We start from the raw sequence: 12,776 nt of genomic DNA on the forward strand, positions 1-12,776 counted from the left end.
GAATAGAAATGCAGTCCGTCTCATGATTGAGCCGGAAGTTCCAAGACAAAGGGGGGAATGAAGGGGCGAGGGCTGCGCCCTCCATCTTACCGTGTCCCCATGTGCTCAGGGAGGCACCTTCTTCCCGGAAGCCCAGGCCTCTGCTGGCCACGCCCGGGATTTTAAACTAACCAATGACAATCAAGGAACGTGCGCGCCATAGAGATGACCACATCCTGTGTAGCGAGACACCGACTTGCGTCTGGCCAATCGGCGGGGCCCACGCTCCCCTCTCCCACCCTTACTCCAACCCCCTATAAAACCCCTTGACCCATCAGGCTTCACCCTCTCGGCCACTTGGCTTGCCGTTGTGTCGGTGAGTGTGGTGGACGGGGAGCTCAAGCTAGCTTGAAATAAAAGACTCTTTGCTTTTGCATCGGACTGGCTGGCTCCCTGTTGGTCTGCTGGGGATCTTGAAATCTGGGCATAACACTTTGTTCTCCCACCTCAACATCCCAAACAGCCCTCTCTTCAAGGCCTCACATGCTCTCTTAACGGAGCTACCTTCACCTCGGTTCTGCCCTGCTCCTCACATGCCCCCATTCTTTTCTCCCATGGATATGACCAGTTAGCAGACTTGTCTGGTTATCTTCCCCACCCCTCCCTCCGCTCCCACCCCTCCAGTGCCCTGTGTCCTTTTTTGCTCAGAGCCCCTTCTGGGATTGCCCGTGACCTCCATGATGAGGCCCGGCAGGGGTTAAGGCCAGCAGACCCCCTTCAGTCCTGTTTCAGGTCACTCCCGCGTGTGAACCCTCTGCTGCAAGCAGAATCTCCTCTTTGTGTCTGAAACACTTGGTGGTGCCCAGGCCACGCCTCCCGTCCATTCTCTCCCTCCACCCTACCTGCCCTCTCCTTTATTTGCGTGTTGAAACCCAGCTCCTCCTTTTGCACTGTGTTTACATGGCACCTCTTCTCCATGGAACCTTTCCTCATTACACTGGTTAAACTTTCTATTTCCTACCTCTGAGCTTTTGTGACATTTAATTTCTACTGACATTGGTCATAAATGTCCTTAAATTCTCCTTTTTGTATTTAGTGCTCTAGCCAATTGAATGACCAGTTCTTGGAGCTGGTGTGCTGTTTCTTATACTTCTATTTTACTATCTCCCAGGGCTTTGAGTGTTGTGTCTCAGTGCCATAGGCTACTTAGTGAAGACATGTTGATCGAATGACTACCCGTGTATCTAATTCAATTCTGAATAAGTACGGGGTTCCCTGGCTTAGGCAACTGCTCCTTTACCTTCTTCATCTCTTACTTTTCTCGGTTGCAGGATGGTGATGATTTCATTCCATAAAAGAATGGACAAAGCTAAATTGGACATATGCTCTATACTTTTTAATGTCATATATTTTTAAAAAAATATTTTTTAATGATGTTTTACAGAGAGGAAGGGAGAGAGAAACATCTGTCAGCTGCCTCCTGCACACACCCTACTGGGTATGTGCCTGCAACCAAGGTACATGCCCTTGACAGGAATGGAACCTGGGACTCTTGAGTCCGCAGGCCAAGGCTCTATCCACTGAGCCAAACCGGTTAAGGCTCAATGTCGTATATTTTTATTATCATTTAAAATAAATTTGCTTCTTAATTGAGAGGAAGCCAGTTTCTCTGGGGTGTGGCTGCATTCCCCAGCTAACTTGTGGTAAAAGTTGATAGGGTTTGGATTCTATTAGATAACTTAGGGAAAAGAAGACATCCAATGCACAATTTCAGTAAACTCTACTTATTAAAGGCCCTCAAGCTCTGTACCCACAGGGGAAACAGGCGGTGCCTTTCCCCTAGGTAAGCTGAGGCCTGACCCAGCCCTGTGCTGTGTACACCATCAGACCCCTACTCCCAGCTCCCTGCTGGACATCTGCATTTGGAGGACCCACCAGCACCTTGAACTCTTGATAGCTAATGCTGGCTCCTTGTTTCCCCTCCTCACATGTTCTTTATCTCACTCGGCAGCACCACCTCCAGCAGTTCCCCAGGAGCCGTGGGAGCCAGCAGAGCCCTCCTGCCCTCCTTTATTGCTCCCACTCCCCACACCGGTTTTCCTAATGAAAACCACCATTGCTTTCATCCCTACCTTTAGCCCCCTCTGTTCAACCATTGTGGAATGCTCTTCCTGCTGTGGATTTTCACAGCGCCATTCAGGTGGTCTTTCTAACTGTAAATGAACACCTTTGCCTCTGTTTCTGCTGTCCCCCAAGAAAACCATACTCCTCTCCTGTTTGCCTGGTGACAAACTCATCCTTGGAAACCCTGCGTGGGTGTCAGTACTGGCCTTCGAGCACCGTGGCTCACTCACTTTTGCTGGACCCAGCACGCTGCCCAGCACCGAATAGCAGATGCTCCGTTCATGTCTGTTGACTTGACTGTGCAAATCAACCATCGCAGGCTGGTGATCCAGCAGAGAGATGAAATACACTCTCTTCTCTTTTAAGTAGGCATCTGTAAGCTCCCCAGCAGCTAGTAGCCGCCGCATGACTTTGTCCTGCCCTGTCCCTCTGTGCATTTGACAGGACAATCCTCCTCCTCTTGAGCGGCATCTGCTTCTCATCAGCCAAAGTATTCGGGTTGGTGTGACCTTTGTGGGTCACTGAGTTTGGAGTGAGTAGACCTAGGAACTCATTTACCTCTGCTACCAACTAGCTGTGTGGCCCTGGACAAGATAAGTATTTTTTTTTTCCTTCTCAACCTCAGGTTTTCCTTTTGTAACATGGCAGTGGCAGTGGGTTAGACTAAAAGGAGTGGTTTTAGAAATTCTCAGGGGTAGAGGTGCAGCAGCTGTCATTGGGGCCCGGACCTGGCCTCAGCCAGAGCAGCTCTGTCTCGGTGCGTTTTGTTTACACACCTTGGTAATATTTCATTGAGCAAAGGTTCCTCAGTCAAAACCTGTTTGAAAATCCCCGGCTAGATGAATTTTAAAATCCCTCCTCCCCTTTTATTATCTCAGGAACCACAATTAACAATCTTATTAATCAGAATAGGCTTAGCTGGTCTTCTGAAAAGGATTTTTTTTGCCCTTTTTAACTTCTGGGGGCAATTTCTCCCTTTAGTCTTCTTAAAACTGAAATCTAATCATAGGTTCACTGGTTCTCTGGACTGACTTGTACAATCTTGGCCTGCTTGTATTTTTATTGTCTTTCCAACTTTTGCTCTTAGTTCATGCTGAGGTTTGCTGGCTGATTATAAAACAGCTCCGCAGTGAGGTCATCCCGGAGATTAGTGTGCCACTCCGAAGCGCTCAGAGGCAGGCTCAGACTTGCTTTCTATAAGCTGAGTGGATAGAGAACCAGTGGGCATTGCAGCGTTCATTTTAACACTCACCATTGAAAAAAGCATTTGTTAAAAAAAAAATTAAGATGCAAATTAAAATTCAGTGTATTTGAATATAAAAGGAAAAAGCAACAATACAGGTCTTTGTTGGGTACCACATGCAAGGTTCTGTGCTGGGGGTGGGAGATGGGGTAGTAAAAGCCAAGACTGCACCATGTTATGTCTTAGGGCTTCTAGAGATCAGAAATCTTCCAAGAATGATTCCATTAACCTAAAATGTGAGGTTCATAAATGTTTGTTTCCTATTGAAAGTAAAAAGAGTCCTTGTGAGCCATTTTGACTTTGTTGGTCTAACCTTTGCAGATGGATGTAGTTCAGACTTGCTTTTTGCGATATGACTCCGAATTCTTTGCAGTTTGAACATGAATGGTTCAATGGACAGAAGGCATACTACAAATTCTGTTATAACTGTTACTTAGTGACTGAGTTACTGTTTTTTAAAATAAAGCAAACTTGCCAAAGCAAGAATGGACTTTTGCCTCCATGCCTTTTCACGTGCTGTTTTGTCACCCTAGAACATTCTTCTTCCTGTCCTTACATCTTATTACTATGACTAACTGATACTGTAAGTCTCTGTTTAGAGCATGATGTTCTTTGGGAAGCTCTCCTCAGTCTGGGTTATGCACCCATCTGTGTCCTCCTAAAACATCTTGTGCTTATGCTTGCTATAGAGAGCACTTGTGTTTTATTGTCTGTTTCATCATAACTTACATATAGGACTTATTGGGCACTATCCATAAACATACAACATACATATGAATTCACTTAATCTTCTCCATGCTATGAGGTAGATACTGTTATCGTCACCATTGTATACATGGGGAAACTAAGATATACAAGGTCAAGTGACTTGCCTGGGTCACATAGCTAACTGAGATTCTAATCCAGGCAGTCTAGCTCCAGAGTCTATACTCTTAAGCATGATGCTTTCCACTACCAGGATCACTGTGGAACCCCAGGTATATCTTTCTCCCAGGTGTATCTCAGGGGCCAGCAACTTGCTTGGCCTTTAGAAGGCATTAAGGCGTACTTGTTGGAAGAGAGGATGAAGCATCATCCTCACCTCCAGGAATTTCCTGCCTGGGGCCTAGTCACAGAGCTATAATATGAGGTCAGACCCAGGGCGGAGGAGGGCCTGAGGGGGAGGGAGAGACTCATGCTATCTGGAAGGTGGGGGCTGACGTGTGGGTTCAACATTCTCCCACAGAAACTTGGGTCTCAGCCAGAGAATGACGGGCCTCTCTGGTTGTGTCAGGACAACCTGAAATGTGTCTTGTGAATCTTGAACTGGTTACCCAGATGACCTTAATTTTAAGAGAAATATTATGTGTTTGCTTTGTAGAAGTCTATTGAAAACTAAAACAAAAATTTCTCTCAATGCCAAAGAGTGAAGAAATTAAACTTGCACAGAACCATCTGTACAGTTGTACAGTGGAATTTCCAAAGCTCAAAGAAAAAGCAATTTTCTTTTTAAAAGGATTTTGAGTCTAAAGAGCTCGAGTAGAAGAAGCTGTCATGAGCCAGCCCAGTTTGCAATGCCCCAGGTATGGGCAGAGGTGGGCTGAGGACAGTTGTGAGGGAGGACACATCCTGCCTGCCCTGCAGCCCATTCATCCCGAGAGTTAGGGGGCGAGGCATTTACAAGAGCTGCTAAAATTAACAGGTGTTTTTACAGCACTCATTCATGCATGGTCAGGTAGCCTTTAATTTGCAGAGTTGATACATTTCAGCAGGAATGTGAGAAAATTTTTTGGTAACAAAGTCTGTGCTTGGTCTTGCCCCTGCCTAAGAACATGCCAGATTCTTTCCAAGCATGTGGATTTCTTGCCCCTTCCTCTCCTCTGGGCCCCTCCAAGTCCTTCTTCCCCTTTTCCATTGAGCCCTTCCAAAGAACTCCACTGCTCACTCATACCCCCATTTTGGGGAATACGACAACATTTGTAATTTGTAGGTAAAGGCAGTATAATATGATTCTCTCCCACATCAAGTTGTGGGTTTAAGATCTGCTCCTGCCAATTTCTTTGGCATGCCACTTAACCTCTCTGAGCCTTCACAATAATAACAGTTCCTGTGATGGAATTATTATGGGGATTAACTGAGAAGATTCATGTAAAGTGGCTGGCACAGTGCCAAGCACGGACCACATCCTCATAGGCCAATCTCCTACAACAGGGCCCCAGGAGCCTCCTTTTGTCTCTGGGTCCTCTCTGGTGGTGTCCCAGAAGTGACTTTGGGGTTGGAGATGGTCTTGTCACACACCACATACAGTGGACACAGACACCGGGGAGTGGGACAGGGACTAAAACTACTCATCCAGTGTCTGTGTCCCTCGTGATGGGAAGGAATCCTTCTCAGCTACAGAATAGAATGTGTTAGAGCAGCTTAATTGCTGGCTTATTTGTTAATGCTCCCAATGTTAGAATTGCTGGCTTATTTGTTAATGCTCCCAATCTTAGCTAGGATCTTCAGCCAAACTCTCCCTGGGGACCCACCCCTCCACGCATCCTACCGGGGCTCCAACTTCCTGGTACTTACTCCCCCACAGAGCAGGCTGCGGGGATTTTTCATGGGATTAAAGAATAACTATTCTGAAGGTCTCACTATGAGTAAGCAAAAGCTCACTGGGGCAGCAGCGCTTCAGGCTCAAAGTCGGTAACTTGAATTTGGGCGGCCTGATCTCACAGTGCTGCCGGGGCAGAGAGAAGCCATAGAGCGGAGTCCTGGATCCCTGGGTTTGGGGTCTGCCACTGTGGACAGGAAAAGGCCAGTCTCTGCATGGGGGTTTTCATTTTTGAAATTCTAAGTTCTCAGTTGTTTAATCCAAATTAGCTGGAACTATGGGGTGGTGAGTCGGTGGCCTGGAAAGACCTGAATTCTGGGCTGTGGGTTCAGCATTTGGCCCTGACCTTGATTCACGGGGAAATTCTTTTAAAAACATAAACCGTATTGCTCTGTGCCAGACATTTCCAGGCTGTTGACAGTTGCTAACATCTGCTAAGCATTACTACTTTGCTTAGGCAGGCCCTGTGCTGTGTGTTTGACAGGTGTTGTTTCATGTCACCCTCATTAACAGCCCTTCAAGGTAGGCATTATATCCCCACTCTACAGATTCAAAACTGAGATGCAGAGGTTGGAAAATGGCATAAAGTCAAATAATTAGAATGTGGGAGAATTGAAACTTGAACCCAAGTCTGATCGATGCCCAAGCCTGTGCATTTAGTAGAACAGAGGAAAAACATAAACAAATTCTCTGCTTTCCCCAAGCTCAGTGAAATCAGTGGGAATAGAAGTGCTTCCCTTTTCCAGGTAACATAGTCGCCTAACTCCAACACCTTGGAAAAGGGGTGTGAATTTGCCTCCAGAGTTGCCTCAGGGAGGGAGGCTTATGCTGGTGACACAGCCAGCACCATGGGGCTGGTACTGCCTGGTGTTGGCAGAAATAAGGTCCCAGCAAAACTTGTTCTGTGGGAAAAGGGGTGTGAGGACTCTCAAAGGAAAGTCTAGATTTACTTGTTTGTATAAAGCGCCAATTGCAACAGCCTTGGTGAGATTTTTGCCCTGTGACCCAGACTGTGAATGTTTGCTGCAGAGTTTGCTTTAGGCAGGAGGACTTGGGTTGGGCCTTCTCCAGGACTGAGGTCAAGGTTGGGTAGAGCCCAACAGATGTGCTTTCCAGATTGGTCAGCTTCTCTCCTATCTGCCGTCCCACACCTGACCCAGCTCTTTACTTCACAGGCCCCAGGACAGACCGGCCTGAGAACTGAAGGCATTTGCCCAAAGTCAGAGCTCCTCTTTGTCCCTGGTAAATGGACACATTGAGAACATTGTGGGGGAGGTCTGCCCTCCCAGTTACTTCTGTTGGCACTTAACTCTCCTTTTGTGTTAAAGTTTCTCTTCCAGAAACAGACACTTTAGTAAGTGCAGTTATTTGTTGGAGTTTTGCCCCTCTTTTCTTCCCCCAGGGACTGTGATGAGCTTCCAAGTGAGTCAGTGCAGCCTGACTTGAGAATGCCTGAGGGGTCAGGCCAGGCCAACAGGTTATTTATTCAGAAAATGTTTGTGGAGCTCCACTCCCAGAGCTGGAGGCGACTGAGGTAACACCACCACTCTTGCCAGCGAAAGAGCTACCACTTTGGTGGAGGCCACCTACTGATCAGGCGACCTAAGGTACTGTTTCAGAGGATGACTGGGGTATTCTTGGAGCAGAACTGGTGTTAACTCACCCAGGGAGGACTCTGCAGGGGCAATGAACCAGCTGGGAATGGAAGAATGAGCCAAGGAGCCGGTGAGGGGTTCCAGGTTGCAGAGAAGTGACAGTTTGGGGACTACACCTAGTCCAGTGCCTGGAGCAAGAGCTGGAAGAGGGGAGAGGCTGGAGAGGAAGGCCGGGCCAGGCCCTGTAAATCTTGATGAAAACACTGGGACATTTTCATGAGAGTAGCAGGGTGTGAGGCCTCAGGTCCATCTCTCTCTCTTGCTTAAAACTGATCTCAGAGAGGAAAGGAAGAAGGGAAAGGAGAGAGAGAAAGAGAAAGAAACATCAGTGTCAGAGAGACATCGATCGGTTGCCTCCCATACATGCCTTGACCTGGAATTGAACCCACAACCTAGGTATGTACCCTGACCAGGAATCGAACCCGTCACCTTTTTGGTGTGCAGGACGATGCTCCAACCAACTGAGTCACACCGGCCAGGGCTCAGGTCCACACCTTGTTTGCAATCTAAGCATGTCTGACTGTTTACAAAAGAATGCATTGTTCTAAGAACTCTGGAGGCAGAATAAGTCAGGGCCTCTAGGACAGGGATCGTAACTAGCCCTGGTGCTTCACACTGGCCAACACACCAGCCTTTGCCCTTGGACATCGTTTGGTACCAGACACTGGGGCCAGGAAAGCTGCTGTGCATCCCACTGCTCTGTGCTTTCTTTCCTGCCACCAGTCACAACACACACTAGATGACATTACTGTGGGCTCAGGCTCTTACCAGCACTGCAGGGAAGGGCTCAGTCCTTAATGTCAAATATCATATATTTTGTATATATTTTTTCCTAAATGGGACTACCTTCTTGCATGTTACTATTATGAAAGTAATATGTTTCTTAGTGAAAAAATAAAAATCCCAGAAGTGTATACAATAGAAAATGGAATTTCCTGCCTCACTCATAATCCCATTTCCCCAAGAAAACCGTTATTCTCCCAGACTTTGAAAGAAGTGCATATATTTGTGTGCCCAGACAGTATCCCAAGTAAAAGCTGGCTCTCAGGCCCCTCAAAATGCCCTTCAGCTCTTTCTGGAAGACCGCAAAAGGGTACCCCACCTGTGTCCGTAAACCTGTCTGTTGGATGTGGCTCCACAGGACAACTTCTCCTTCTAGAAGGCTTCTTTTGTAGCCACTGCTCACAGAAGCTTGGAGAATATCGCAGAAGCCAGATACCAAAGTCCATGCCATTGGTGCTGTCTCCAGATGTTACCAGTTTCCAGTTCTTGGCTGGCAGAGTTGGGACGTGGGGAAAGGGCCATCTGCTCACAATGTGTCCACCACCCTGTGTCATGGGGGGCTCCAGGCCTGCTCTGCTTAGATCCCAAGCGTTGTGCAGCAAACCCAGGCGCTGTATCGGGCTCCCCATGGTGGTCTGTGGGGCTCATGCAGGCTCTCCTCTGGGCTCCCAAGGTGGTGTGCAGGGCTTTTCCAAACACTGCTGGGGCTCTATTGGGTGTTGGTGGGGCTATCCTCAGTGCTTCATTGGGCTGCCCAAGGTGTTGCGCCGGAGGCTGCTCGGGGCACCTTAGGTGTTGTGTGAAGCTTTCCGCACCGGGCTCCCCCAGGTGTTTCTTTGGCGCTGCGCATGCTCCCTAGGTGTGAGGGGGGGCCTCCCGGGCACTTCCCACGGCTCTCCCACACGCTGAGCCGGGCTTGCCTGGCACTGCATCTGCTTCCCAAGGTGTCGCGCTGCGCTCTTCCAGCACTGCTCAGGGCTCTCCTAGGCGTTGTGCGGGGCCTCACGTTCACTGTCCCGGGCTCCGTAAGGCATTGTGTTGGGCTATGGTAGGCGCTGACCTGGGCTTCACAAGGTTTTGCATGGGATTCTGGCAGGCGCGGCAGTGGGGGCTTTTCATGGTGTTGGGCTGGGCTCTTCCATGCATTGCGCGGGGGCTCTCCCAGCAGCTCCACAGGCTCCCAAAATGTCGCATGGGGCTCTGGCAGTTGATGCGCGAGGCTTCCCAAGATTTGGCGCAGGGCTCTCCCAGGCATTGTGCCAGGCTCCCCCCAGCGCCCCCGGGCTCTCCAAGCTGTTGCGTGGGGTTCTAGCAGGCACTACATGGGTCCCCCCAAGTTGTTGTGCAGGGCACCTCCAGACACTCCTCGGGGCTCTCCCTGGCAGTTGCGTGATGCTGTCTCCGGGCTGCACTGGGCTCCCCAGTTGTTGTCTGGGGCGCAGGCAGGTGCTGCTCGGGGCTTATCAAGGTGTTGGGAAGCCCTCTTTCAGTCTTGTGCGAACCTGTTTCAGGCGCTGCACTGGGCTCCCCAAGGTGGTGTGCTGGGCTCTGGCCGGTGTTGCTAAGGCTTCTGAAAGTCTCACACAGGGCCAACAGGCACTGCTTCAGACTCTCCCAGATGCTGTGTGAGTCTCTCTTAGGTGCCGCACTGGGATCCCCAAGGTTTTTGCGGGGATCCCCAAGAGCTGCTCGTTTTACTGTTGGAGAAGTAAAAAGTTGACTGAAAATAAATAATATCCAGAAAATGTGAAAAATAGTATAACCCAGAAATGGACTAATTTATAGTCATATAAATCATGTTTTTCTTTTAACAATGTTCACAACATATAGTTTTAAAAAAGACTTCTAAAGAGTTGTGTAAATGATTATAATTTTATGTTTTAATTATACATTAAAACATTATTCATGTCCTAGCTGGTTTGGCTCAGAGGATAGAGTGTTGGCCTGCGGACTGATGAGTCTTGGGTTCAATTCCGGTTAAGGGCACATGCCTGGGTTGTGGGCTCGATCCCCCATGGGGGTGTGCAGGAGGCAGCCTATGAGTGATTCTCTCTCATCATTGATGTTTCTATCCCTCTCCCTCTCCCTTCCTCTCTGAAATCAATAAAAATATATTAAAAAAATATTTATGTAATGTACAGACAAAAATATTGAAAAGGAAGACTTGAAAGACATAAAATGCCAGCAGTGGCTGCTGGTGGGTGAATACGTGATGCCCATTTAGTCAATGGGAAATTTTGCAGTATCCCAATTTTCTACAAGGAATATGCACTACTTAGGCAAATTGGGAAAAAAAATTAGGTTTTTGTTTGATTTTAAGAGTGTCATTTGACCATCCTGGTGCAGTTAGGCTTTCATCATTCCTGCCAGAAAAGGATAAAAGAAGAAAATGTTCCTAGATTTTTTTTTAAGTGCCATATTTAGACAATACTTCAAAAACAATTTAAAACTGACTTAGAGTTTTCTAATACTATTGCTAACAAGATTTTTAAGGAATTAAAATTATAAAAAAAAGTTGTGGGTTATTTGAAAGGGAACAATCTTTCCACACTAAACTATGATCCCTGATTATTACACTAAGAGAAAACCTGAAGCAATCTTCAGCCTTTGAGATATTGACTAATGGTGCACTTCTCAAGCTTCCCTGTTCAGACTCATGGAGTCTCTTTGCCAGTTGGGCTGTAGGATGGGGAGACATGAAGTCCCCCACCCAAGAACCCTGGCTTAATAGCCCATGCCTGGGAATGCTGGAGCTACCCACGGCAGGGTCTCCACGGAGGGTGAAAGGAACTCCCAGCGCACACCTCTGAAGGGTGTGGCTGACACCACTGGCCCCTGGATCAGCTAGGGTAGATGGACCTTCTGGGTCATTACTGTGCATAGATGTGAAGCTGTAAGGGTCCCCCCATGTAAAGGTGAATACAGGTATATCTTGGAGATACTCTGGTTCTACTCCAAGGCATCACATTAAAGCAAACATTGCAATAAAGCGAGGCACATATTTTTTTTTTTGGTTTCCCAGTGTATATAGAACTTATATTTGAAATATACTGTAGTCTGTTATGTGTGCATTAACATTATGCCTAAAAAAATGATGCAGCCCTAGCCTATTTGGCTTAGTGGCTAGAGCATCAACCTATGGACTGAAGGGTCCCAGGTTTTCGATTCTGGTCAAGGGCACATGCCCGGGTTTCAGGCTCCATCCCCAGTGTGGGGCGTGCAGGAGGCAGCCAATCAATGATTCTCTCTCATCACTGATGTTTCCATCTCTCTCTCCCTCTCCCTTCTTCTCTGAAATCAATTAAGAAATGTTTAAAAATGATGCATACACCTTAATTTAAATATACTTTATTGCTAAAAATACTAACCATCATCTGAACCTTCAGCAAGTTATAATCTTTTTGCTGACAGAGGGTCTTTCTTCGATGTTGATGGCTGCTGACTGATCAGGGTGGTGAATGCTGAAGGCTTGAGTGGCTGTGGCAATTTCTTAAAATACCACAGTAAAGTTTTCTGCATCCACTGACTCTTCCTTTCAGGAACAATTGTTCTATAGACTGTGATTCTGTTTCATAGCATTTTACTCACAGTAGAACTTTTTTCAGTATTAGTCAATCCTTTCACACCTGGTGCTGCTTTATTAACTAAGTTTATGTAATATTCTAACTTCCTTGCTGTAATTTCAAAAATCTTTACAACATCTTCACCAGGAGTAGATTCCATTTAAAAAATAGAATCTCTCTATCCTCATCTATAAAAAATACCTCCTCACCCATTAAAGTTTTATTATAAAATTACAACAATTCAGTCACATTTTCAGGCTCTGCTTCTAGTTCTACTTTGCTTGCTATTTCCACCACATCTGCAGTTACTTCTACCACTGAAGTATTAAACCACTCAAAGTCATTCATGAGGGTTGGAATGAACTTCTTCCAAACACTTGTTAATGTTGATATTTTGACTTCTTCCCATGAACCATAAATGCTCTTAATGGCATCTAGAATGGTGAATCCTTTCTAGAGGTTTTCAATCTACTTTAGATAGATCCATCAGAGGAATCTCTATGGCAGCCAGAGCTTTATAAAAAGTACTTATTAAATAAAAAGACTTTAAAATTGAAATTACTCCTTGATCCATGAGTCCAGAATGGATGTTGTGTGAGCAGGCATGAAGACAACATTAATCAGAACTCTTGGCTGACCAGGTGCATTGTCAGTGAGCAGCAATATTTTCAAAGAAATCTTTCTTCTGAGAAGTGGGCTTAAAGTATTCAGTAAACCATGTTGCCAACAGATGTGCTGTGACTCAGGCTTTGTTGTCCGGGAAAAGTAGATTTAGCATATTCTTTTTTTTTTTTTTATTAAATCTTTATTGTTCAGATTACATTTGTTCCTCTTTCCCCCCCCCCCCCACA

General features: G+C 46.6%; 1 protein-coding gene across 1 annotated transcript in view; it reads right to left on the reverse strand.

Moving 5' to 3' along the window:
* Positions 1-6,747: 6,747 nt before the first annotated feature.
* Positions 6,748-12,776, reverse strand: part of LOC102248880 (protein phosphatase 1A-like) — an 8,930-nt gene continuing 2,901 nt past the window's right edge. Inside the window, exon 2 of the mRNA XM_014550014.1 lies at positions 6,748-6,826. Within this exon, the coding sequence (XP_014405500.1) occupies positions 6,748-6,826 (79 nt within the window). The remainder of the gene's footprint in view (positions 6,827-12,776) is intronic.

This window comes from Myotis brandtii, unplaced genomic scaffold (assembly GCF_000412655.1).
Source record: "Myotis brandtii unplaced genomic scaffold, ASM41265v1 scaffold58, whole genome shotgun sequence".
Taxonomy (NCBI): domain Eukaryota; kingdom Metazoa; phylum Chordata; class Mammalia; order Chiroptera; family Vespertilionidae; genus Myotis; species Myotis brandtii.